The sequence below is a fragment of the Schistocerca gregaria genome, chromosome 8 (assembly GCF_023897955.1).
Source record: "Schistocerca gregaria isolate iqSchGreg1 chromosome 8, iqSchGreg1.2, whole genome shotgun sequence".
In the NCBI taxonomy this organism is placed as follows: Eukaryota; Metazoa; Arthropoda; class Insecta; order Orthoptera; family Acrididae; genus Schistocerca; species Schistocerca gregaria.
Window position 1 is genome coordinate 508,895,324 of NC_064927.1, and position 26,061 is coordinate 508,921,384.

The window sequence follows — 26,061 nt, forward strand, 5'->3', positions numbered from 1 at the left end:
AAGAGCCATTTTTTTGTCCAAGCTTCCTCTGGGGTCTTGTTCTTTAGTGCATTAGTCGGGGACCTGTTAATTAAATAAACAACAAGGGAGACTGCTTCTGCCCAGAATTTATTTAGCAAATTTGCTTCAAAGAGGAGACATCTTGCTTTTTCTACTATTGTACGGTTGTAACGCTCAGCCACTAATTTTGTATTGGTGTTTATGGCGCTATAGACCGATGTCGGATTCCTTCCTTTCTGAAAAATGTTACATACTTTCGTGGAGTAGTCATCAGTTAGAGTAAGGAAGTATTTGCCGGCCGCTATGGAAGAGCGGTTCTAGGCGCTTCAGTCAGGAACCGCGCTGCTGCTACGGTCGCAGGTTCGAATCCTGCCTCAGGCATGGATGTGTGTGATGTCCTTGGGTTAGTTAGGTTTAAGTAGTTCTAAGTCTAGGGAACTGATGACCTCAGATGCCAAGTCCCATAGTGCTTAGAGCCATTTCATGTGAACCATTTTGAAGGAAGTATTTGGCTCATCCAATGGATCTAGTTTCCATCGGCCCACACAAATCTGAGTGAACTATCTCGAGGATTTCTGTGGCTCCTGAGCTAGATCGTGGGAAAGGAAGTCTTGTTTACTTTCCCTCTAAGCAAATTGGATAGGGAGTATTTATTGTTCCCTTGTGTGAAATTCCACTAGCCAGGACATTACAAAGTGCGTCCATAGCTTCAGAATGCAGATGACCTAGCCTTTTATGCCACTAGTCTGCACTATTTGCCTGCAATACGGATTTTGCTTCAAAATTTCGATCATATGATTGATCTTGTCGGTACATTCCGTTTGCTAATTACGCACTAGCAACCATAATTTTGCATGCGTCGTAAATACATCCTTGTTTGTCAAATAAAATCGAAGGAACCTTTTTCTACAATTTTATTAACGGACAGTAGATTTGTGTTTAGCTGAAGCACATACAGAATATCCTCTACATTGATTCTAGCTTTCTTCTTATCAGTGAGAACATTTACAAATGAAGATCAATACCTTTTACGGGTAAGTTTTCATTATTTGCTATTAAAACTTGGAGCACGTCAATGCTTTAACACTACTTTCATTACAAGGATATTTAGACATGTGCGCTGCTGCACCTGAGTCTACGTACCATTCTGTCCGTGCACCGTTACCTGCAGCTGCTGTTGTGAGAAACTTCTGTTAGCTGGCTGTCTTGGCTGAAGTTTTTTCGTCGTTTTTCTTCAGAAGCCTGTACTTGTTGCAGTTACAGCACCTGGGACCCTTTTTGAATATTACATCACTCTTTTTCTTGTTGACTCGCAGAGCAGCATCGCCAATCGATTGTTTATTCCAAGCTTCATCGTTTATTTCTTGCAGTAATTTATTTTTCATGGAGTCTCCTGAGATCGGCACATTTGAATTTTCTAAGCTCATAACCAGAGGCTTATATTCGTCTGGTAATCCTGCAAGCAGAATACACCCAATCCATTCTTCTTTAACTTCAAAATTCAAGCCATTTAATTTTTGTGACGTGGAAATTATCTTTGACATATACTCTTCTACTGAAGAACAATTCTCCAGTCTGGTTGACAGTAACGTTTTTAATAGCCCTATCTTTCTGAAGAGACCAGAAACATCGCAGACTTGTTTTAACTTGTCCCACGCTTCTTTTGCTTCAAATGGCTCTGAGCACTATGGGACTTTATATCTGAGATCATCAGTCCCCTAGAACTTAGAACTACTTAAACCTAACTAACCTAATGACATCACACACATCCATACCCGAGGCAGGATTCGAACCTGCGACCGTAGCGGTCGCGTGGTTCCAGACTGTAGCGCCTAGAACCGCTCGGCCTCAACGGCCGGCCACGCTTCTTTTTCTGTAGATGTATGTTGCAAGTGAACATATATCGACGGATGGACGGAGAGTATAATTTTGGCTCTTGCTGTACAAACTTTAGTTGGATCCTGTACTTCACCACTGACGCATCCCCACAATTATTCGTGTTTTAAATATGTTCGCATAGCGAACTACTGGGTAGTGTAGTTTTCTCTTCGCATCAGTTTTTCGATCGTAGGCAATGAATTGGTATTTCCTGCCCCATGAGTTCAGCGATTACGTCGTTCCAAATTACTGCGCGATGCTGCTAATTTTCCCGAGCTGGTGATCTCGTAATTTAAAAAAAAAAAAAAAAAAATACGCCGATTTATAATTCTGGGCCCATAACCTGTTAGCGGAGTAATTTACGGGCGGTTTATAATTGGAACAATTTATTAATACGTTAATTACATACATGAATTACACACACAAAGCTCAATACACGGAACAAAATAAATCATAGCATCCGTATTTGCAGATAGCAACACAAAAAATATTCACTCACCAGGGAGGCATAGATTCTAAAATCCCACACTTCAATGCTTGTGTTCTATATTCTTTTTTATGCTTTCTATCGTTTACCAGGTCTTCAGCTACTTTACAGCTGGAGAGAGGCGCCGTAAATATATTTTTCTCAAGATGTATCGAGGGAAAATTCCTACTTAAAGCCCATTCTCTAATACCATCAACCTCCTTACGTTCCTGTCATTAAATGCAAGAACTGCAAAAATCTGGCTATTGTATCAGATGAAAATGTGGTTTTAGGGCATCCCTTCCATATGAGTGAATTTGCCATGAACACCCTCTTTTTGTTGTTGTTGTTGTTGTCTTCAGTCCTGAGACTGGTTTGATGCAGCTCTCCACGCTACTCTATCCTGTGCAAGCTGCTTCATCTCCCAGTACCTACTGCAACCTACATCCTTCTGAATCTGCTTAGTGTACTCATCTCTCGGTCTCCCTCTACGATTTTTACCCTCCACGCTGCCCTCCAATGCTAAATTTGTGATCCCTTGATGCCTCAGAACATGTCCTACCAACCGATCCCTTCTTCTAGTCAAGTTGTGCCACAAACTTCTCTTCTCCCCAATCCTATTCAATACCTCCTCATTAGTTACGTGATCTATCCACCTTATCTTCAGTATTCTTCTGTAGCACCACATTTCGAAAGCTTCTATTCTCTTCTTGTCCAAACTAGTTATCGTCCATGTTTCACTTCCATACATGGCTACACTCCAAACAAATACTTTCAGAAACGACTTCCTGATACATAAATCTATATTCGATGTTAACAAATTTCTCTTCTTCAGAAACGCTTTCCTTGCCATTGCCAGTCTACATTTTATATCCTCTCTACTTCGACCATCATCAGTTATTTTACTTCCTAAATAGCAAAACTCCTTTACTACTTTAAGTGTCTCATTTCCTAATCTAATTCCCTCAGCATCACCCGATTTAATTTGACTACATTCCATTATCCTCGTTTTGCTTTTGTTGATGTTCATCTTATATCCTCCTTTCAAGACACTGTCCATTCCGTTCAACTGCTCTTCCAAGTCCTTTGCCGTCTCTGACAGAATTACAATGTCATCGGCGAACCTCAAAGTTTTTACTTCGTCTCCATGAATTTTAATACCTACTCCAAATGTTTCTTTTGTTTCCTTTACTGCTTGCTCAATATACAGATTGAATAACATCGGGGAGAGGCTACAACCCTGTCTCACTCCTTTCCCAACCACTGCTTCCCTTTCATGCCCCTCGACTCTTATTACTGCCATCTGGTTTCTGTACAAATTATAAATAGCCTTTCGCTCCCTGTATTTTACCCCTGCCACCTTTAGAATTTGAAAAAGAGTATTCCAGTCAACATTGTCAAAAGCTTTCTCTAAGTCTACAAATGCTAGAAACGTAGGTTTGCCTTTTCTTAATCTTTCTTCTAAGATAAGTCGTAAGGTCAGTATTGCCTCACGTGTTCCAACATTTCGACGGAATCCAAACTGATCCTCCCCGAGGTCTGCATCTACCAGTTTTTCCATTCGTCTGTAAAGAATTCGCGTTAGTATTTTGCAGCCGTGGCTTATTAAACTGATAGTTCGGTAATTTTCACATCTGTCAGCACCTGCTTTCTTTGGGATTGGAATTATTATATTCTTCTTGAAGTCTGAGGGTGTTTCGCCTGTCTCATACATCGTGCTCACCAGCTGGTAGAGTTTTGTCAGGACTGGTTGTCCCAAGGCCGTCAGTAGTTCTAATGGAATGTTGTCTACTCCGGGGGCCTTGTTTCGACTCAGGTCTTTCAGTGCTCTGTCAAACTCTTCACGCAGTATCGTATCTCCCATTTCGTCTTCATCTACATCCTCTTCCATTTCCATAATATTGTCCTCAAGTACATCGCCCTTGTATAAACCTTCTATATACTCCTTCCACCTTTCTGCCTTCCCTTCTTTGCTTAGAACTGGGCTGCCATCTGAGCTCTTGATATTCATACACGTGGTTCTCTTCTCTCCAAAGGTCTCTTTAATTTTCCTGTAGGCAGTATCTATCTTACCCCTAGTGAGATAAGCTTCTACATCCTTACATTTGTCCTCTAGCCATCCCTGTTTAGCCATTTTGCACTTCCTGTCGATCTCATTTTTGAGACGTTTGTATTCCTTTTTGCCTGCTTCATTTACTGCATTTTTATATTTTCTCCTTTCATCAATTAAATTCAATATTTCTTCTGTTACCCAAGGATTTCTAGCAGCCCTCGTCTTTGTACCTACTTTATCCTCTGCTGCCTTCACTACTACATCCCTCAGAGCTACCCATTCTTCTTCTACTGTATTTTTTCCCCCTATTCCTGTCAATTGTTCCCTTATGCTCTCCCTGAAACTCTGTACAACCTCTGGTTCTTTCAGTTTATCCAGGTCCCATCTCCTTAATTTCCCACATTTTTGCAGTTTCTTCAGTTTTAATCTACAGGTCGTAACCAATAGATTGTGGTCAGAGTCCACATCTGCCCCTGGAAATGTCTTACAACTTAAAACCTGGTTCCTAAATCTCTGTCTTACCATTATATAATCTATCTGATACCTTTTAGTATCTCCAGGGTTCTTCCACGTATACAACCTTCTTTCATGATTCTTATTCTTTTTATAAGTTCAGTATAGGTCAGAAACCTGTAAGTGATGTCGACAACATCCAGGGTACAATTTGGAAGCCTCTCCTTGTGAATGTAGGGGCTGTTACCCCTTTCAGCTTGTAGGTATTGAGGTGTAGCTTCAAGAAGTGGGCGTGGCAGGAATGTCGTATCGCACATTTAATTATTTTTCAAGCACTTCGGATGCGGTTACATCTTTGAAACTTTGGGAACTTACTGTCGGTGAGTTCTACTAATAAATAAAAAATAAATTGAAAACTGACATTTTCGGTCAAATTCATGTATTTCCGCCTTTAATACGGCCCTGACCTCCTTACACTGTCATGCGATGGCAGAAACCATGAACCGACAGCAATGTAGTGCTTACATTCCCAGCAAACAGGTAAACGCTATGCAGAAACAAACTGGTATTCCCATTCACTTTTTATTTTTGATCATCTGTATCTTTTTAACGGCGCTTCATATGAACAACGTCAACAACATCAATAACGACACTAAATGTGTCATATCGAAGGCGTAAAACCGTATGTGTACGCAGTTTGCAATATGCTTGGCGATAACTCGTGAACTACCTCATGGACGTAGACGGCAACTTGGTCCGCGGCTGCAGCGGTCTTGAGCAGCAGCTGGCAGTGTCTCGTGCACCAGGAGCACGGCTTTCAGGCCCACTTCGAAGTGTGGACACGTGTAGACTGCAAAGATTAGAGAGTAGAATGCTCCAGACTTTGGGTTTTGTAGATTAATGAGAACTTAAATTGGAAGAAGCATGTTACTGAGCTTCTCAAACATTTAATTTTAGTTACTTTTCCTCTTCGTTTAATTCCTTACCTTGGATACAAACGAATCAGACTCCTGACACGTTTTCGTATTTCCGCTCAATAACTGATCGGTAGTTTGAAGCATGGAAGAAGCGCCAAAAAGTCGATTTTTTTCACCAAATATATGTTAGCGTATATTGTAAATGCGCGTTGTGGGATACAAAAAAGGGAAGAAAAACCGCTCTTATGCCGGCGTAATCGACTTGGAAATATTTGTTAGTTTGAAGAAGGGAACATATTCCACATTCGAGTTCGTTCACCCTCAACGCTGGTGAACATATCTGCTCTTCAGTTGCTTAAAACCTTGTGTTTGCTGTGCCTCATCAGAGTGTTGGTTGGTGTTTAATGTCGGACGTCTGACCTTAGCTAGCCTTCATTAATGGTAAATGAAGAATATTTTTTTATCTGGTAACTGTTCTAGCTGTTGTAAAAGTGTGTTACTCCTCCGTTTCTAATGTGATGTCATATTTTTCTTGTTGTAAGCCTACATTTCCTGACAAAGTATATAGCATGCTGACTGTGAAAATGAAGATAGCATGTTCCCTGTGATGAAATCACGTCACTTTCGCAGCTACACCTGCAGAGGACAAAACTTTAACACCGCCTCAGTGCCCTGTCCCTGTTTCCTTGGACTGGTTGACACTAGGCGATTTACAGAGATATGTTAGTACTTCCCATTGCGAGACCACTCATCTCTTCAGTGTGATCGCAATTTTGGGACTGCGAAAAGCAAAATCAGACCAATAGACAAAATTTAAACACCACAACAATACGTTGTTTTGTTTTAATCGTCAAGGAAGACAGGATTCAATGTTACTCGAATTTCTGCTGAACGTACTCCGGATTTCAGGAACTGGTGGCCAATGTTTTACAAAAACGCAACAAAGTTCCTGGAAACGCCCTCATGTTCTATTTCCAAGTGCAGTTAGTTACAATATTTCTTACCTAAAACTTTTGTTTCCCAAAAGATTCTGTGTATTTCTTATTAATTTAATGAAATATTATCTGCAATAGTCGATGTTATTTATAATAAATAAAGTACGTGCTGGGATTCTTGTTGCACTCGCCAACGACTGGAATCTTTCCCCAATGGCCATAAATCATAACATATTGCCGGTCTATGTGAGAAGTTGAACACAAGTTAGATGCTGAAGTTTTTGATAGTACGAATCTTTGTGTAAAATGTATACACCTATCTCTTCGCTTCACGGGCTGCCTCATGTTTGTATCTTTCCGGTATATACCTTTTTCGGTGATGGTAAGCAACTTCGAAAAAAATCTCTTCATTTCTAATGAAATCACGAAACGAAATCTTGAAATCTATAAGAAGTGCGTTGCGGCAGAATGATAATAGTGAATACAACATCGAGAATATGGTTATTAGGCTTTACCTGTACTCAATATAAAATCGAAAATGAGATGGAGATTCAATAGAGCTAACGAATATGTTCCTCTAATATGTATCTCAGATTGGTGTACAGCGTTATGTCGTGTTTCTCTACCAGCAGTTCTCTGTTCAAGACATCGACGAGTCTAGAATCCTCTATGCGATTTCCTCCGCTGTTCTCCGACAATCGCTAACAGAGTTAACGGAGCTATTTTACTTGCGTCCATTGTCGTAAAGAAACTGTCGATTTGCTCGCCAGATGCAGCCAAGAACTGCCGCCGGTCAGCGCTGCGGTCGCAATTGACGCTGAGGAGCACTTTGTGTTCCGTGAGATGTTGCAGAGCGTGCAGCGGCCACGTCTGGCGCGCTTCACGATGAGAAACACGTCCCGTGTGAGAACGACTTAAAATTACCGTGACAGCTGCCTGTCGATCGTTACTGAAGTGTCCCCAACTGCCGACATCGTTGCCCGTTCCAGCTGCGACATAAAGTGTATTGCGTTGTGCTTCTCTGTGCCGAGCACAAAACTAGTTCGGGTGTACCCCCACCAAACGAGGTGACACACTGGTTGGAGGCATTACTAGTAAACTCGCAGGATGAAGGCTCGAGTTCTCGTCCGACCATCCAGATTCAGGCCACCCGTAGGTTCCGTAAACCGCCGAGTTCTCCATACACACTCCGCATGTCACTGTGCAGTAAGTATCGGAAGATAACTCGTATAGTACTGCGAGTTTCTGCCTATTCCATTTGCGTACTGCTCGGGGGAAAATGACAGTTTGTGTAATTGGTTAGAGTCCTCATTCTCTGATTTCATTGATGTGGTCTGTATGCGAGATAAACGATGTGGTGAACGGTACGGAGCGTTATTCCCTTAAGCTTCTTCCCTTTTAGACCAAAATCGACTGGAGGCGCCCGATTAACCATGGAAGATCCGGTACACTTGGCAAACTGGATGTGCCTTTTAGATCCGCTTAAGCGGAGTTCAGGACGATTCTTCGCCCCACATCTACAATTACGACTGTACCCCTCAAGCCACCGTACAGTGAATGGCGGGATAGTTCCCCGGAAGAACGACTGTTAGTAAGCTTTCCGTGTGGGTTCGAATCTCTCTATTTCGTCGTCATGATCTGTTCGCGAGACATAAATAGGGTGAAGCAACATGTTGATTGACTCTTGTAGGAACGCATGTTCTGGGAACTTCAACCGTAAAGCACACTGTGATCCAGCGTGCTTCATTTGCAGCGTCCGCCTCAAGTAAATAGCTCATGGGCAGCTGCAGTTCACACGATTCTGAGACGACTAATATACACGACATTTCTCCCAAAAAAAGATACCTGTGGTTATCATTAAAGTGCATCTACTCACAGATGTCCACCGCTGGCTGTAATTATCACGAGGCCGCGGATCTTGGTAGATATTCTAATGCTTTAATGCGGAACCGATGTACACTGAAAATAAAAATTAGTTCCAAATTTGGCCACCAGGTGCAGATCTGGCACTGTGAATGCAAGAAAGGCGTATACAAGTGCTTCCACATGCAATAGATCAGAAACGGGACGTGCACAGAAGTGGTCAGACAAGCGAGAAAGGCATAATGTTGATTTTATTATTAACAGCCGCTTACGCAATTCGTTCAATATTAGTACCGGAGACGACCATCAAATAATGTATACCTCCAGATTTGCACCTGGTGTCCAAAATTGGAACTGATTTTTTTCCAGTGTTAATAGGTTCCACATTAACTCGTTGGCATATCTACCAAGTTTTGCTGTCGTACGATAATTACAGCCCAGACTGGACCTCCATGAGTAGGTGCACTTTAAATAAAATCACTGATAAAAATGAAAGTTTTCAATCACCAAAGGCTCGACATGTGCAGGGCATGTAATTGGACCCGAAGAAGAACAAGACGAAGATGATGGTGAATTTCTTTTTTATTCTGGCAAAGCTATTTCCCTTTGTCTTCCACCACGGATTACTTAAGAAACCTGTTTCATCGTTGTTAAGATCTTATATATCAATGCAAATAATAATGAAATGTTTCCTTTTATGTTGCAGGTAAGATGTGATTGATACCAGGGAACAGTCGCTGAGCTAGGTGCGTTCCCTTCCTTCCATCTCGCTTGTTATAGAGGGCGTGAGGTGCTGGTAAGTAAAGACCTTCTTTTTGTAGCAGAGTGGAGGGAGTACCGTAGATCCCAACTTTCAGGGTCGGTGATGAGTATGCTCCAATGTTTTAGTGTCCAGTATATGTTGAAGATTTTCCAGCTGACGTGTTTGTTGCTATAGCAGTGGATAGCTCTGGATTAATGTGCTCTGCTTATTACCGTACGGGTTGCTTATTGTCTGGTCGTCTTTGCTGTATTGACGACAGGTGTGAACATCCTGATGTCCTTAGCTGGTTGCAAAAGAGACTACGCAAGTGAAGTATCGCAACCATTTCTTTAGTCTGTAGAAGAGACCCATAAAAGAGGTAGCGCAATAGCGCACATTAAAATTTGATGTTGCCGACAGCTAAGATGTTAGAGAATGAGCAAAGTTTAACTAAGAAATGTATTTACCTAATTTCCTAGAATCATTCAAAGGAAACAAGGAAACAGTAAATAACAAGAACCAAGTAGATATTTAAAATTTTTTCTCCAGTGTAGGACTACAGTGGCTTGTCAGTATATCTACATCTACGTGATTACTCTGCTATTCACAATAAAGTGCCTGGCAGAGGGTTCAATGAACCATCTTCATGCTGTCTCTCTACCGTTCCACTCTCGAACGGCACGCGGGAAAAATGAGCACTTAAATTTTTCTGTGCGAGCCCTGATTTCTCTTATTTCATCGTGATGATCATTTCTCCCTGTGTAGGTGGGTGCCAATAGAATATTTTGGCAATCTTGTTTCATGAAGGAAGAAACAGAACCAACGTTTTCCAAATATTGGACCACTATTGCTGATGGACGAATTCTCCGTGATCGTATATCAGAAGCCTATCACAACTGTCACCTAGATTGTTACCATTTGACTTCAGATGATTAACAGAGCTTTGCGAGAGAGTTATGTACCATCATGAGAAGTGCAAGGAAGTGTGTTAAATGTTTGACAGTGCATGTTTGCTGCTTGATTATTATTTTTGTCTGTTGTTAATGACGTACCAATTTTACAAACTTGATACTGGAATAATGTAGTCACGAAACAACTGTTATAAATCACATATTTTCGACGACAAGTGCGTGAAACCTCCGTATTTCGTAGTGCTAGAACACAGTATACATTGTAAGACCCTACCACAAATCGATGTCAAAGCACTAACAGCCGCCTTTTGCACCGGACGTGCAGACAGAGTGTCAGCGAGATACTGGATGCGGGCCCACGCCGGCTCCAGTGCACTCACACACTGCGCCGGGTTTCTCGGCTGAAGATCCATGGCGCCAAAAGCCCGAACGAACTGGTCGCTCAGATTATCGTTTGGGTTTAAATCCGGGGAATTTGGTAGCCATGAGGTTGCGGTAAATTCAGCCTGGTGCTCTTCGAACCACGCACGTACACTGCGAGCTGTGTCGCATTAGATGCCATCTTGCTGAGGAAAAACAAAATGCATGTACCTGTGGGGATGGTCCCCGAGGATAGATTCGTTCTTTTGTTGATCCACGGTGCCTTCCAGAATAGCATCATCCAGGAAATGTCGTGAAAACGTTCCCCAGTCCATGATGCTGCCTCCTGCAGCCTGGCCCCTCACGACGGCTGTCCGCCCGCTGGAGCATGAAACGTGGTTCATGTGGAAAGACCGCCTGTCGTCGGTTACTGGACGTCCAGTCGCCTTGTCGGCGTGCAAAGTCCATCCCTCGCGCCGATGGACGGAAGTCAGCACGGCTGCACGGACCAGGCGCCCGCTGCAGAGCACCACACGCAGCAGCGTTCACAGAGCGGCCGTTGAGGAGGCACTGCTGGTAGCCCACTGGTTCATCTGTGCGCTCAGCTGCACCTCTCTTCGTCCGTACACATCTCTGTAACTGTAATTCGCCCATGTCATCTTTGGTCCGTGGTGCAAATAGTTTACTAACTTAGTCGTTATGGAAATGCTTCATCCTTGGCTCGAAAGCCAGTAATCGTGTCCTTTTGGGCGTCAGATAAATAGCTCGGTTTCCGCATTATGACAACGGCTGCAGTGTTTTTCCGCGTCCCCCGAGACGCTGTATGTACCCTCCACGGGTAGTGTTGTCGTCTGTCGTGTGTGTGTGGTTATTTCACGTCGAACATCCGTGGTCGTCACACGAATGTGACTAAACCATTTATTTATTATAAAAAGTGTAACGGGAACGTCACATAATGACACAAATACGGTGAAAAAGCCGGCCGGCGTGGCCGAGCGGTTCTAGGCGCTACAGTCTGGAGCCGCGCGACCGCTACGGTCGCAGGTTCCTGCCTCTGGCATTGATGTGTGTGACGTCCTTAGGTTAGTTAGGTTTAAGTAGTTCTAAGTCTAGGGAACTGATGACCTCAGATGTTAAGTCCCATAGAGGTCAGAGCCATTTGAACCATCTGACTAGAGGATCCAGACCATTCCATGATTTTTTTTTTTTTGGGACGGTGAAAAAATAGCGGTGTGGAGACAAGCAGTGGAAAGTGATTGTGCACTGCAGATTATCAAGCTTTTTTATCACCTGAACGGTGGTCTTCAAAGCACATGTTCACTTCCTACTAGATACTGCCGAAAATTCGTATGCAGACAACCGTTTCCACACATTACATTCGCCGGGACTGAATTTTACCGTTTTGGTTGCACAGAGAAAACACGGACGCTGTGAAATTAAAGTCCCTTAAACTGTTCTGCACTTGCGCGCTGTATCTTCATTGATTATATGGAGGGGTTTAGCTCACCTGCCCTCTTCTATAGATGTCTCCTGGACGCCGTTTGTAGACACTGACGTCCCCACTGGATTCTTCTTCTCAGCAGGTCGCGAGTTCGTTACTCCTATACTGAATGGACGAGCAGTGGTTCAAAATAAAGCAACGGACACTGACTTAGGATGCCACAGATGCCTCTCCAAATTTATTAAACTTTGTCGTGAATGGCCTGCAGACGCACAGAGCCAGTAAAAGTACATTTCGAAATTTGAAATATTCCATGAACAACGTGATTAACAGTCTCTTTGCAGGCAATATGCTCTAACTTATACATTCCGGTAATATGACACTAAACATTTCCGTGTCACTCAGTATCCTAACACTTACAACACACATATTTACACCTTTCAGTCCCGGTCGTGACCTTTGCAGACGCTTAACCACCGTTACGCACTTGCCTCCCCCTGCTCGCTTCTGATTGGTCGATCTCAATATATAATAAAACATTAAAATGTCAAACTTTTCTCGTAAAAAATATTGAAATTATTGAATGATTGTTATCTGTACAAGCAAGACCACCGGTACGGTTGGAAGTTAAAATTTAATAGTAATCTGCAAAAGCAAATTGTGAGCGGTGTGCGGCTTGGTGCCCCGTCCGAACGGTTACTCCCAATAGCTTCTGCATAGGCAGCCTATCGAATGTTCCGTCTTCCCACACTACGTGACCACCTGGCGTCGCGTGGTGTGAGGTCAGCTACCGACTACCAGCTACTGATGCAGCTTCGCATAAATGCCACAACACATCACACGAGACGACCAGACCTTGTACGAATCAGGCCGAGAACTTACGGAAGACTAGCACAGCTTCTAAGGTGTAAGCGCCTCTGCTCCTGAGAGATTCTTCGTCTCTTCCTCGACGGGAATGCCAGACCCCTCCCGTCCACAGGGGGCAGTGCACGCCAGCAGGTGGGCGGCGCCGGCCACGTACCAGCCACCGGTGACTAGGTGGCACAGTGCTGAGCAGCCGTTGCGGAAAACCTCTACCAAGCCGGCAGCCGGCCGCGTGGGACGGTGGCAGCACTGTCCCAGCAGGAGCAGAGTCAAGGTCGAGCCAGTTGTCACGTGTTGGGAGCTTACAGTGAATAAGCTGTCTGTAGAATCTGTCAGTAAGCGGAGCAGAAATGACGAGGGAACGGTCAGATTTCTCTTACCGGAACCTAGCGTCACTTATTTTCCACTTGTGATTAACGGCGCACAAAGCCCACATGTCAACATTCACCGCCCGATATAATCACGCTCCGTGCTTCAAACTGAAGGATGGATACCCCCAATGATGTCGTAGCGCCCACTGAAGAGGAATATCGCTTTGATAATGAAGAAAGCTAATATGCGGGTACTGTGCCTCTTTCTTACACATCAGCCACACTGTTGAATTGTATGTTAACAGGGGGCCTAGAAACGACGGAGTGGGTCCGCCCCGCCGCAGCCGCAGCGGTCCACAACCCCACGACGACTACCGCAGTCCACTTCACCCCTCCGCCGCCCCACACCGAACCACTCTTCCAGCCTTATTATGCGGTTCGGCTCTACGTGTTTGCATGGTAGAGTAATGGTGGTGCACGCGTACGTGGAGAACTTGTTTGCGCAGCAATCGCCGACATAGTGTAGCTGAGTCGAAATAAGGAGAACCAGTCCGCAGATGGAAAACCGCCTAAAAACCATCCACAGACTGGCGGGTTCACCGGACCTCGACCGAAGTCCGCCGGGCGGATTAGTGCCGGGGACCAGGCGCTCCTTCCCAATCCGGAAACCTGTGCTTTAGACCCCATGGCTAACCGGGCGGGCTCAGTCAGACCATACCTGTTTAGCTGCCAGCGATAGTGAATGTGCGTAATATTTTTGGATCTTACAAAAACATTCTGTACATGCAATATCGCTGGCAGCTGAATACTTGCTCCAAAAATCTTCTAAAAGTTGGCCATGAGTGAAAAGAAAATTAAGTTGCGATATAAAAAATCTGACCGTTTCTTTCGGAGACGCAGTAAGAAATGTTTGCAGGCTCCCAGAACGTCACACACACACACACACACACACACACACACACACACACACACAGCACCATAGCCCCAAAAAGTCGCGTAAACAGCGTTAATTTGCACATAAAGTAGACAAATGGTCGTCATCATCACATTCTTCTTCTTCTTCTTCTTCTTCTTCTCCTTGTCCTCCTCCTCCTTCTCCTTCGCGGGTTGTGCTAGCTTGTCCATACCAGTTCAGCACTCCACCACTTTCTGGAGCGTCCCACACAGGATCTCCCTGGTGGGGCATAACGTACAGCTGATTCTGGTTGACTATTCTCAAGCACTCTCGACACATGTGAGAACTGCCCGGCGGAAGACCACAGCCCGAATCAGTCGTAGGATTTCATGTTGCTTATCGCTTGTTTGACCCCTGTCAATGGTTTTTTATATCTGAAAAATGCGGAGTTTCCTCGTGGTCCGGAGTTCATTTTAAACTACAGTTTCTATACTAACTGCCTCGGTAAGTCAGTTCAGACATCGGAGGAAGGTAATACCACCACGTTTTTGTAGACACTGCTATGTCCAAATCACCTTTCGAGTTGAGGACGACATTCCTTAGTTTAAGCATTTACGAAATTTGTGTTATTCTCTGATATTTCGTATGTGGTCAATTTATGAAGCAGCCATTAACGGCACGAAGAACCCTCTTCTGCCACTTGCATCTGAGAATGCATTTCTGCATTTTAGCTACTATTAAGGGTAACTGTAACTTCTACTATGCATGTCCGTGACTTAACAATCCAGTTATCTGAAGTGTGTGCCCTATTTTAATATCAATTTAGCGATCTTAATTTTTAATCGAAATGCCGTGATTAGGTTTTCCTGTCAGTATTTTCCCATTATATCTTTCAGAAAATTTGTTTTGCTTATGAACTGATTTCTGGAGACGATCTTTGAGGCATATGAAATCTCCTGGTAGCCTGAGAATAACAGGACACTTAACTTTCTTCATTATTTCACAATTATACATCCTAAAGAAAGATGATATTACAGGAGAAAGTTTAGAAGAGAAGAAAATATAACGTAAAATTAGAGCCACATTGTCACTTAAGCTACTAATTCAAGGGGAACATAGTTTTTCTTCGCAACTCTCATAAATTACTTGATCATACTCAGGAATTGGAAACTGTTAATAGTACTCAGTAAAGGAGGATTGCTGTTTATAAGCACACATGTTTCAGCGTCACAGTGTCACTTCACAGTTATCATTGTGCTACCGTAAATAGTAAACAACCAATAATAGATTAGCAGCAAACAATGACGAACGAAGTAACTTTTAAGATACAGGTAGTTTTGCTTCTGATTGAGTTTTGTTTGTTTATTGACAACTGAATCACAAAGGCGGGATTTCTTCCAACAAACGTACTTTATACAAGAATATTATCACATTTATAATCGAAAAATACTGATTTAATTACGTCAAAACTGAGCATGTAGCAGTTTTTTAAACAGCGTAGGAGCAAAATCAATGTAACTCGTGTGGGCGGTTCTAGAAATAGACTCCTAATCCCATGTGCGGGATTCAAAGAAAGGACTCTAAACGGAGACTACAGAGGCCGTGTATTTGAAATTTCCTCGCTCCCTGTTGAAACGGAACCGCTCGCACGTTACGACTGAAATGGAGCGAAAGCTCCTCTTGCGCGAAAACCATTCCTTGACCAGCACGACATCATGCCAGTCAGAAGTCATATGACAAAAAGGAGAAAAATAAAAACAAAGAGCGTAAACGCATTACTTATAAGGTGGTAGACGTAACACTATTTACCTGTGTGTCCTATAAATTTGCGCGCTACAGACGGCATAGACGTATTAGTTGAGGTGGAGGACTGCACATGTACTCGTATGGGAAATACAAATTTTTTGTTGTATTTCAACGGTATCAGTTACAATTAGAGTTGCACTGCATTAAAATACGGTTCTCTAGTTTTGGTTCTCTGCATAAATGAGGTAGTAAATGCTAGAATTACCTGTAGTATTGGTAGAATCGGTAAGGATAGAAACATAAATGAGTACGTAAGAGAAAAACTGGGAGCCGATGCCTTCTCTTTGTTTTTTTTTTTATTTCTTTGGTTGTTTGTTTTCACACAGTTAGAAGCGCACATGATTCAATGTTATTCCGTTGTGTATTTATACCATTACACAATATAAATAGCATTTTATAAGTAATAAAAATTAATTCTGCACTTTTCTGTAACCAAAGCAATTACTTTTGATGCAAGGACAGCTTATATGCAGAAACATAATATTTTTTTTGTTATTTTGTAATTAATAGTACATTTTAATCATTATCAAAGGAAAGAGTTTCCTGTTATTATTGATAAATGCGAAAATTGTTTATGAATGAGATAAACATGTTTTGTATAAATGCGACGAAGTATTGAAGTGATGTATGATACATATTTTTGTTTTGCGGTTTTTTGCTTTATCTTTTTGTTGAGGAAATTGTGTTTTCTGACGCTACATGATATATCTGTATCGTTTTCTTTATTTTTACTACAACATTCGTCTGTTTTACGTTACAAACCGATAATTTCCAAATCAAATTTGAATTAAACATTGACAATTTCAGTTTTGCTGTAAATAATGTTCATTCTTGATTAACAACCTGGAGAATAACAATGTAGAACAGTTTTCGCTGGGTCACCGGCCTTTCATAAACCCTCACTCAGTTTCTAGACGGTTCAGCGCTTCTGCTTTTTAGGGGAATCTTGTAAGACACTGTGACATACGTAAAGAAAGCGATCGTAATGAGGTAACGACCGATAGGTATGCAACACACCTGACGTATAGGCAGTGCGTGTAAGATCTTAACTGACCAAAGCGACAAGGAGAGCTACAGTAGTCTACGTTCGCTTATCGTAGTCTTTGGTATCGTACGCTAGTCTTATAACTAGATAGAACACCCCAGGCCGTCAGTGAGAGAGTTTCTAATATTGATGGCCCAGTATTCCATTTCGTATGTAAAACATGCGATTCTGGCAATTCAGCATCTCGTTTATTGCACAGCCTTGAACACAATAACATGGTAAACTGTTTTAATATCGCAACGAGTTTGGCAGAGACATTATTCGAATCCATAATAGCTAGTTGTGTAACAAGTTTTTACAGATTAGTAATTTCTTGTGAAGGAAGAGGCATCCAGTGGTAGTAAGGCGAATGCGTCATCATACGAGTACAATACACGAGATGTGTGCGCGCTTCGAGAAACAACCGGTGTACAGGGACGGGCGTTGCTCAGGCGGCGATGGCCCCCCAGTCCTGCTTGATCATGTCGGCGGCCTTCTCGGCGATCATGACGACGGGGGCGTTGATGTTGGCGGAGACGATGGTCGGCATGACGGAGGCGTCGACGACGCGCAGCCCGCGCAGCCCGTGCACCCTGAGGCGCGCGTCCACCACGGCGCCCGGGTCGGAGGCGGGGCCCATCTTGCACGTGCCCACCGGGTGGTAGATGGTCGTGGCGAGCGTGCGCACGACGCACGCCCAGTGCTCGTCCGTCTCCCAGGCGAGGTGCTCGCACCCGGGCACTGCCTCGCGGCTCATCTCCACCTGCACAGCGGCAGTGCAACAGGCACTCACAGAGCCTTAACGGCCCCGCGGACATTTACTTAGGTGTTAAGTGCATAAGCGCAGATGCTGTCATGACTGACGCCTTAATATGTACCCACTTCAGTAGGCGAATTGCTTTTTCTCTGCATCCGTCTTCCCACAAACACGTCACACGATTTACTGCCTCATGTCTTCTGCACGGTCGTAGCTGCACCACTAAGTGGACTACACCTGTCGGTGAACATTAACTGTTTTGTGTCCAAGTGTCCACACTTCGACACTGGACCTGTTGCCCAGAAGAAAATAAGCATTAATGGTTCAAATGCCTCTCAGCACTATGCGACTTAACTTCTGAGGTCATCAGTCGCCTAGAACTTAGAACTAGTTAAACCTAACTAACCTAAGGACATCACACACGTCCATGCGACTGTAGCGGTCGCTCGGTTCCAGACTGTAGCGCCTAGAACCGCACGACCACTCTGGCCGGCAAGTATTAATGGCTTACTCTACCCACATATACTTGGAGATACTAACCAACCTAAAAACAGTCTACAGCTATAATTATTAGCCTGCAAGTGAAGTAAATACTGAAGTAATGTTACGATACTGCAGCGCCTATCTTGTTAAGAAGAACGAGGCAATGTTCCTTCAGAAATGCACGGATATCCAAAGGAACAGGCACTGCGGCGAGAGCAGCCGTTACGAAATACGTGACATGTCTTCACTGTAGCGAATACGAATATCCATCAGCTGTATAAGAGAATGATGACAGTGAAAACTTTTGCCGGACTGGGATCTGAACCCGTATTTCCAGCTTTACGAGAGCGGTCGCCTTAACCGCTTTGGCTATCAGTACACTAATCGTCGCCCAGACCTGAGCTTCAGTATATCGTCGTTCCTGCGTCACAACATGTTCGCTAAGTAATTCCCGCACAGACGAGGACAGTTTAATTGAAAGTCGCTACTTGGTATCAGCAGATTAACGTGATACTGATGCATATCTGACGGAACATTGCATTGTTCTTCTTAAAAGGAAAGCGTGTGCAATATCGTTTTTACCCCCCGATACCAGGCAGCGACTTTCAATTGAAATGTCCTCCCCTATACACAAATTACGTGATGTGCATACGAGAACAGGTTGTAACACAGGGACGACATATGGAAGTTCGGGTCTGGCCACGAATCGTGCACAAATAGCCAAAGTTTTTAAGGTGGTCTCTCAGTAAAGCGGAAAATCTGGGTCCGGGTCCTGGTCTCACACAAATTTTCGTTGCCGTCATTCCCTTATACAGCTGACGTATCCGTAACAACGAATATATCTCATGTGACGCAATGTTCAGTACACTGTTCTCAGCCACCAATAAAAACATCTCCACTTATACCCCTAACACCCTATATGTCTGCAAATGTCGTACACACTGACAGAGCCGCGCAGAGTCGCCGCGCGGTTAGAGGCGCCATGGACGAATTGCGCGGCCCCTCCCACCGGAGGTTCGAGTCCTTCCTCAGGCATCAGTGTGTGTGTGTGTGTGTGTGTGTGTGTGTGTGTGTGTTGTTCTTAGCATAAGGTAATTTTAGTAGTGTTAATTCTAGGGACCGATGACCTCAGCAGTTTGATCCCTTAAGATTTCGCACACATTTGAACGTTTTGAACACACTGACATCCCCCATTCCACAGTACTGCAGAAATTCGCTACAGGTGCCAAAACAAAATGGCGCAGTTCATAGTGGAGTTTTGTACAGTAATTTGTTTTTTACGTTGAATGGTAACAATGCTGCAACAATTCACACAGTGTAGGTGGAAATGTATGTCGACAATGTACCATCATATCACACAGCAGATGAGTGGCGCAGATCTTTCCAGAGTGGTCAAGTAAATCTGAATGATGGAGAATGAAATGGCAGAACACCCTTCCATGAACAACCAGGAATTGCAAGAGGAGCGCTAGCTCTGGTGAGCGAAGACTGGTGTACCACAATCGAGGCGATAGTGGAAAAAGTGAAAATCAGTCACAGATCAGTTGTGAACACCTTACTCACCATTTTGAATATGATGAAGGTCGTCAAACCTATGCAGCAGCGGAAATGTGGCAAGTCTTGTCATGCTAAGGACAAGTGCTGGGAGTATCGCTGTAATTCGAGGCAAAGGAGGGAAGCGAGCAGTGGACTTAGGAGTATTCACCACTTCCTGAACAGGCAATGACCCAATAGTCTTCAGAGAGAGTCAAAGATTGATTTTTGGCACTGGCGTGGTGGCAACAAATTATGCTCGTGAGGGGTAAGTGTGTCACCATGAGGGGTCAATGTGTAGAGGACTACACCGTCACCAAGTTTAATGGAGGCAGCTTGATATTTTTGAGATGATACTGAAAGCTTCTTGACTACCTATTGTATGCATGATGTCGTGGGGAATTACACTTGTAAGGGAACTGCAAACGTGTTCACACAACTTTAAAAAATAGGTTTGGCGTTGTCTATAAGCAATAAGTAATTACTTTCGATCCATTTCTCATTCTCGTTCGAATAGTCATCATACAAGCTGACACTCCATGCCGAAGTGCCATGTGGAAATTGTGAGATCAGGGGACTGATGACTTTAGATGTTAAGTCCCATAGTGCTCAGAGCCATTTGAACCATTTTTGAATCTTCTTGCTTCCCACAGTTGAAGGGAAAGTCGGGAATGGCGACTGCAACAATCAGCATGATCGAGCACCTTTTCATAATGCAGGCCTGTGGCGGTATGATTACATGAGAATAACATCCCTGTAATGGACTGGCCCGCACAGAGTCCTGACCTGAGTCCTATAGAACACCTTTGGGATGTTTTGGAACGCCAACTTCGTGCCAGGCCTCACCGACCGACATCAGTACCTCTCCCCAGTGCAGCACTCAGTGAAGAATGGGCTGCCATCCCCCAAGAAATCTTCCAGCACGTGATTGAACGTATGCCTGCGAGAGTGGAAGCTGTCATCAAGGCTAAAGGTGGGCCAACACCATATTGAATTCCAGCATTACCGATGGAGGGCGCCACAAACTTCTGTGTCATATGCAGCCATGTGTGTGGATACTTTTAAACACATGACTGGGATCTCCTCCCAAAGCCTTACATCAATTTCAACCAAATTTACCACATAAGCACGAGACCTCACAACTATCAGCACTGTGAAGTTGATGATCTCCTGGATCCAGAAGGAGTGGAGATATGGGCAGAAACGTGTTTTTTCTAATCTCTGGTGTACAGGCTGCCTTCCACAAAAGATGCATTGTGTGAGAACGGTATCGTCCTGTCAGATCAATCTGCTTTGCAGTGAAGCCTATATGCCATTGACAAGAAACGGCTTTCTGGGCTCTGGTATGTAGGCTGTCTTGTGTGAGAGGTGCATTGTGTTGTTGTAGTATGGGCCAGCTTTATCGACCTTTGCCCTGCACATTCGCAGCAAATAAAGGATTTTCAAGCCCCTGTGTGACTGGCATATTGAGAGAGTAATATCATTGAGTATGGCTGGGGACTGGTTGGAATGGATAGAGGAGGGGATGGACAGAGTGATGGGAGGTGAAATGAACGGAGAGAGAGAGAGAGAGAGGAGGAGGAGGAGGAGAGAGGATGCAGGCTGAAGGTGTAGGAGGGTAGTGGCAGGTGGAAAAGGAAGAGAGGGAGACAGAATGGAAAGAGAGGGAGTGGGAGGAGAGAATGGTGATAGTGAGGGAGGAGGAAGCTATGGTCAAAAAGAGGTGGAGGAAGTGGACAAAGAGAGCGAGAGGAGGAGATGAAGACGAATGATTCAAATGGCTCTAAGCACTATGGGACTTAACATCTGAGGTCATCAGTCCCCTAGACTTAGAACTACTTAAACCTAACCAACCTAAGGACATTACACACATCCATGCCCAAGGCAGGATTCGAACCTGCGACCGTAGCAGCAGCGCCAGAAACGCTCGGCCACAGCGACCGGCATAGATGAAGACAGAGGGAGTGGGGGAGGCAAGGAGGGATTGACACAGAGGGGGATGAAGAGGTGGTGGTGTGTATGTTGAATGCATATAGTGGGTGTAGCCACAGGGAAAGGCATGTGTGTGTGTGTGTGTGTGTGTGTGTGTGTGTGTGTGTGTGTGTGTGTGTGTGTGTGAGAGAGAGAGAGAGAGAGAGAGAGAGAACAAGTGGATGACTGTGTGAAATAAATACTGTAACTGTAAGACATTGAGGCACTTCCAGAAATGAAGACTGGCAGTGGGACTGTGAATTCTTGGAACATTTTCAAATTATCGTGATACACATTGTAGATGAACAGTTTTTGCACGTTACATGTAGTCAGATGGGGAAACCATCAGTGTATAGTTCAGTTCATCGTGGATGTATTGTTAGTAGACAAGGTAGCATGTAATTTGTAGGTAGTGTTTTAGCACAGGGGGCACTGACCTCGAAGTCCTTGGCGAGAGCCTTGGTCTTGGCCATGCGGGCGCTGAACTTGGCGCCCTCGACGAGCACGGCGACGTCGTGCGGGTGTGTGAGGTACCGGGGGTCGATGGCAGGCGGCACCTGCGGGTCGGCCGAGCGCAGCCTGATGGAGCCGCGGCTGCGCGGCCGCTGCAGCACCGCCAGCTGCACGTAGATCTCGGACCGAGACACCGGCCGCCCGAACACCGCCTCGTGCACCTGCAACAGGCCGCCACACCGTCTCGTGTGTCCCTGCATCCTGCTACCGCTGGCACACTTGCCTATAGAAACAGAAGGAAGAAGCCATCCACTGGCTGAAGAGGAATAATAGCCGAAAACAAGTAAACTACCTGATCTGGGTCCTCTAGCAACAACGCAAACGTGACATATACGAAAGAACTAACCTACAACTTCTTCCGAAACATTAAAGATTGAACCATTTTCTGATGAGTCATGTAAATTTCTTATAGCGAACCAGAAGGAGAGAGAGAAACTAATTTGTCTGTGGAGAAGGCGGCACTCCAGAGTACATTTCTGGGAATGCCCATTGTGTGCTGACAGGGCTAGTGATGGGCAGCAACAACTAACTCAGCGTCGAATACCAGATGTTGAGGAGATCCTTCACAATATTCCTGACCCAGAGCCCTAAAAAGGCGTGGTAAGCACAACGATATTTGAACCAACCTGCTCCCCTGTACAACGAGAGAAAAACACCGTGGAAGCAGTGGTCTGCCCATCCAAGGAATCTGACAGACCTGGGTAACGCGGTCTTTACCCGGCGACAGTCGACACTGAACACAGCAGCACACACTCCACGATCAGGGGATTGTCTCCTGCGGAGAGGAAGCACAGGAGCAGATTGTGCGGAGGAAGCCTGCTGTCTAAACTGAAGTGGACGAAAGAACCACTTCCCTTCACACAGTCCTTTGCAGTGCTCGTAGAACAGCAGGTGAATGTGCACAACGAATCGGAACTCTGCCCCTTTCCGGCTTGACCTGCATTATAGGCAGCTTATGTCCAATTAAGTAGCTCGTTGTGGGTGGGGAATTCCATTGGGTTTCCATCGCTTACTGATTTCGAGAGTCAGTACTAAGCGATAAAGCTGGGCAAAATTTGCAACATGCAGGTCCGTTATACAAATACCTATAGAGTCCTGGACAGTGTGCTGGACAATAGGGTTGGGAATGTGTCTTATGACACTGGTTCAGTGCGTGGTCAGCCGTCTATATGAAAATGTCAGATGCTGATACAGTTCCTCGATATGAGATTATGTTGCATGATCTGCCTGACCAAATATAAAACAGTGACAGACATTATCTCTAAATTACGTAAGATGGTCTGTAGAACTGAAGCTTCACGGGTTCCAAAAGCAAAGTAACAACAGACTTTTCGCTAAAGTTTCGATAGTAGAACAATTAATTTTAGACCAGTCACCCCATATTTGAGCTGAGTGCGCGTAGTCGACTGCGACTCTTCCATTATTTGCTGGTAACCCATTAGTACGTTCACTTCAGCATTAAATGAATATCAGGGAATTTTTACCTCCAGTACGTATTAAATGGGGGGCACACATTAAAAGACAACACACGTGAACTCGGTGTGAAGCCCGCTAGAGACCGTGAGCCTGCCAGAAAGTCACCTCTGGACGGAAGCGCGTCACCCTGGAGACGCGCTCCACTGTCTCGAAGTCCCTGTGTGGGAAGCGGATGTGCTGGTACTGCACGTCGGGGTAGTCGTCCTGGGGATCTTCGTACTTCGTCTTGATGAAACCCTGTGGAGGACGAAACACATCAGTTAAGTGCCAGGAACGTTGATACAATCAATGCGAAAACCAACATATCTTTTTCTACTGGACAGCACGATTTTCACGTTTTCCTAGGGAGGTAAGTTGTTTCGATACTTGATTTACAACCGTTGACAGCTCAAGATTAAGCGTTGATTCAGATGTTTAAACACTAAAATCTAAAGAAGTTAATGTTAACACAAAATTAATATGGAGTGGAGTCGCTTCTGAGATCCAAAACACGTCAAGCATAAAAATTGTTATTTTGATAGAAACCAAACTGACTGTCCAGCGAATTTCGAACCGTATTGTTACCCTCCCGACCTTGTCAAACCAGTATTGGTCGTTTCCGAAGATTTGAATGAGGCATCATAAGGAAGATGAAGTCCTCTGCTGGAAACAATATTCACGCCGCTGAATGAACATGGTCAGTTACGACGGTTTTATAGACCACACTTGTGACTACAGTATCCCCTGAAATCCGCGGAAGCCATTAGAAGTCTTCCAACATACTTACATTTGGAAGAAAGTTGTCTGGGCTTTATACATTCCTGTACGTTGTCCACACATAAACAAGTATAGGTTACAGTGTAAAAGCAAATGCTGTGCACTAGGTTATGTCTATCCATTTATCGGCAGTCCAAGGTGTAGACACCATGCGCAACGGAAATCTTTTTTTATTTGCGTCAGGTTGACAAGAAGGTTGACAGTATCAACTCGTTGCTCTTGCCCTATCTTTGTTGGCACTCTGGTCTTGAACACACATGCTAATGAGTAATCTCTTTCCTGATCGCATTTCACTGACCTTGTCGCCGATGAGACCCACACCTTCGTGTCGCGATACTTCCCGGCCACCCTGTGTGTTTCTCCTGAGGCTTTTCTGCTAGGACCTGCATCTGTGGAAAGTAGCTGTTTTCCATCTTAGAGGTGCGAGATCTCTGGAGAGGATATGCTGATTCCAAAGTATTATTGATTTACGTGTGTCGGAGACTTACTGGTCCACCGATTGTATTTGTTTCCGTGGAAACTTGAGTGTGGAAATTATATATGACCTTTTTCTGCTGACTTATTCGTGTTTTGTTGTTGTGAAGATGAGAGGAAGTTGCTTGTAGCCTCTTGACGGCGATGTTCAAATATGTGTGAATTCCTAAGGGACCAAATTGCTGAGATGATCGGTTCCTAGACTTACACACTACTTGAGTTAACCTTTGCTAAGAGCAATACACATACCCATGACTGAGGGAGGACTGGAACCTCCGGCGGGAGGACCCGCGCGATCCGTGACATGGAGTCTCTTCAAATGGCTCTCAGCACTATGGGACTTAACACCTGGGGTCATCAGTTCCCTAGACTTATAACTACTCAAATCTAAGTAACCTAAGGACATCACACACACCTACGCCCGAGGCACGATTCGAACCTGCGACCGTAGCAGCAGCGTGGTTCTCGACTGAAGCGCCTAGAACCGCTCGGCCACAGCGGCCGGCCTTGGCGTCTCTAACCGCGCGGCGTTGGCGGTGATGGATGAACTCTTAGTGGTGAACGTATTTCCAGTCCAGTGAGAGGATCTTGGAATCTTCATGAGAGTAGTTAAACAGCTAAGGGCTGTAGTTATTAACTTTGGAGCAAACACTGTCACGCGTATGAAAGCGGGATGGGGTCATTTATTTTAAATGGTCTTAAAAATGTGGGAGTGCAGAGAATTAATCCGTGTTCGCTCTTAAAAGCTTTCGAGTTAATCAGTGGAGCAATATGTCGCATACGTTGTCTCGTAGCTATGCATCCGTGAGTAGGATTTCGCAGGATGCCACAGCAGCTATGAGAAGGAACGTTTCAATAGCTGTCAGCTTATTACAGATAACAGTGATTGTTAATGGCTTCTAAGATGCTTCCTCTGCAGTGGGTAGCATATGAAGTGTTACTAGGAGTCCGTTGGCTGTAACGGTATTGCATGACGTACTTTTGTGTATAAGCGTGCCAGTAGTATTGGTGCATGGCCTAAAATGGAACGGAGCACTTGGTCTCATAGGAGGGCTACGGCAGTAGATCGACACGACAACATAATGATCTTCGAAGTCTTTCCCTCTATTTATCCCCCAACTCATCCTATCTTTGTTCCCATCTCTCACATCTCTTTCGCTTCGTTGCATTTCGTCCCAT

At 44.4% G+C, this 26,061-nt stretch overlaps 1 protein-coding gene across 8 annotated transcripts in view; it reads right to left on the minus strand.

The window, feature by feature from the left end:
* Positions 1 to 16,409: 16,409 nt before the first annotated feature.
* The window catches only part of LOC126284825 (glucose dehydrogenase [FAD, quinone]-like), a 57,408-nt gene continuing 47,756 nt past the window's right edge, over positions 16,410 to 26,061 (minus strand). For all 8 annotated transcript variants that reach the window (XM_049984045.1, XM_049984044.1, XM_049984042.1 and 5 more), the window contains exons 6-8: positions 23,758 to 23,889; positions 22,101 to 22,337; positions 16,410 to 17,682 (exon numbers count right to left, since the gene is read on the minus strand). In XM_049984045.1, the coding sequence (XP_049840002.1) occupies positions 17,368 to 17,682; positions 22,101 to 22,337; positions 23,758 to 23,889 (684 nt within the window). In that variant the 3' untranslated portion in view covers positions 16,410 to 17,367. The remainder of the gene's footprint in view (positions 17,683 to 22,100; positions 22,338 to 23,757; positions 23,890 to 26,061) is intronic.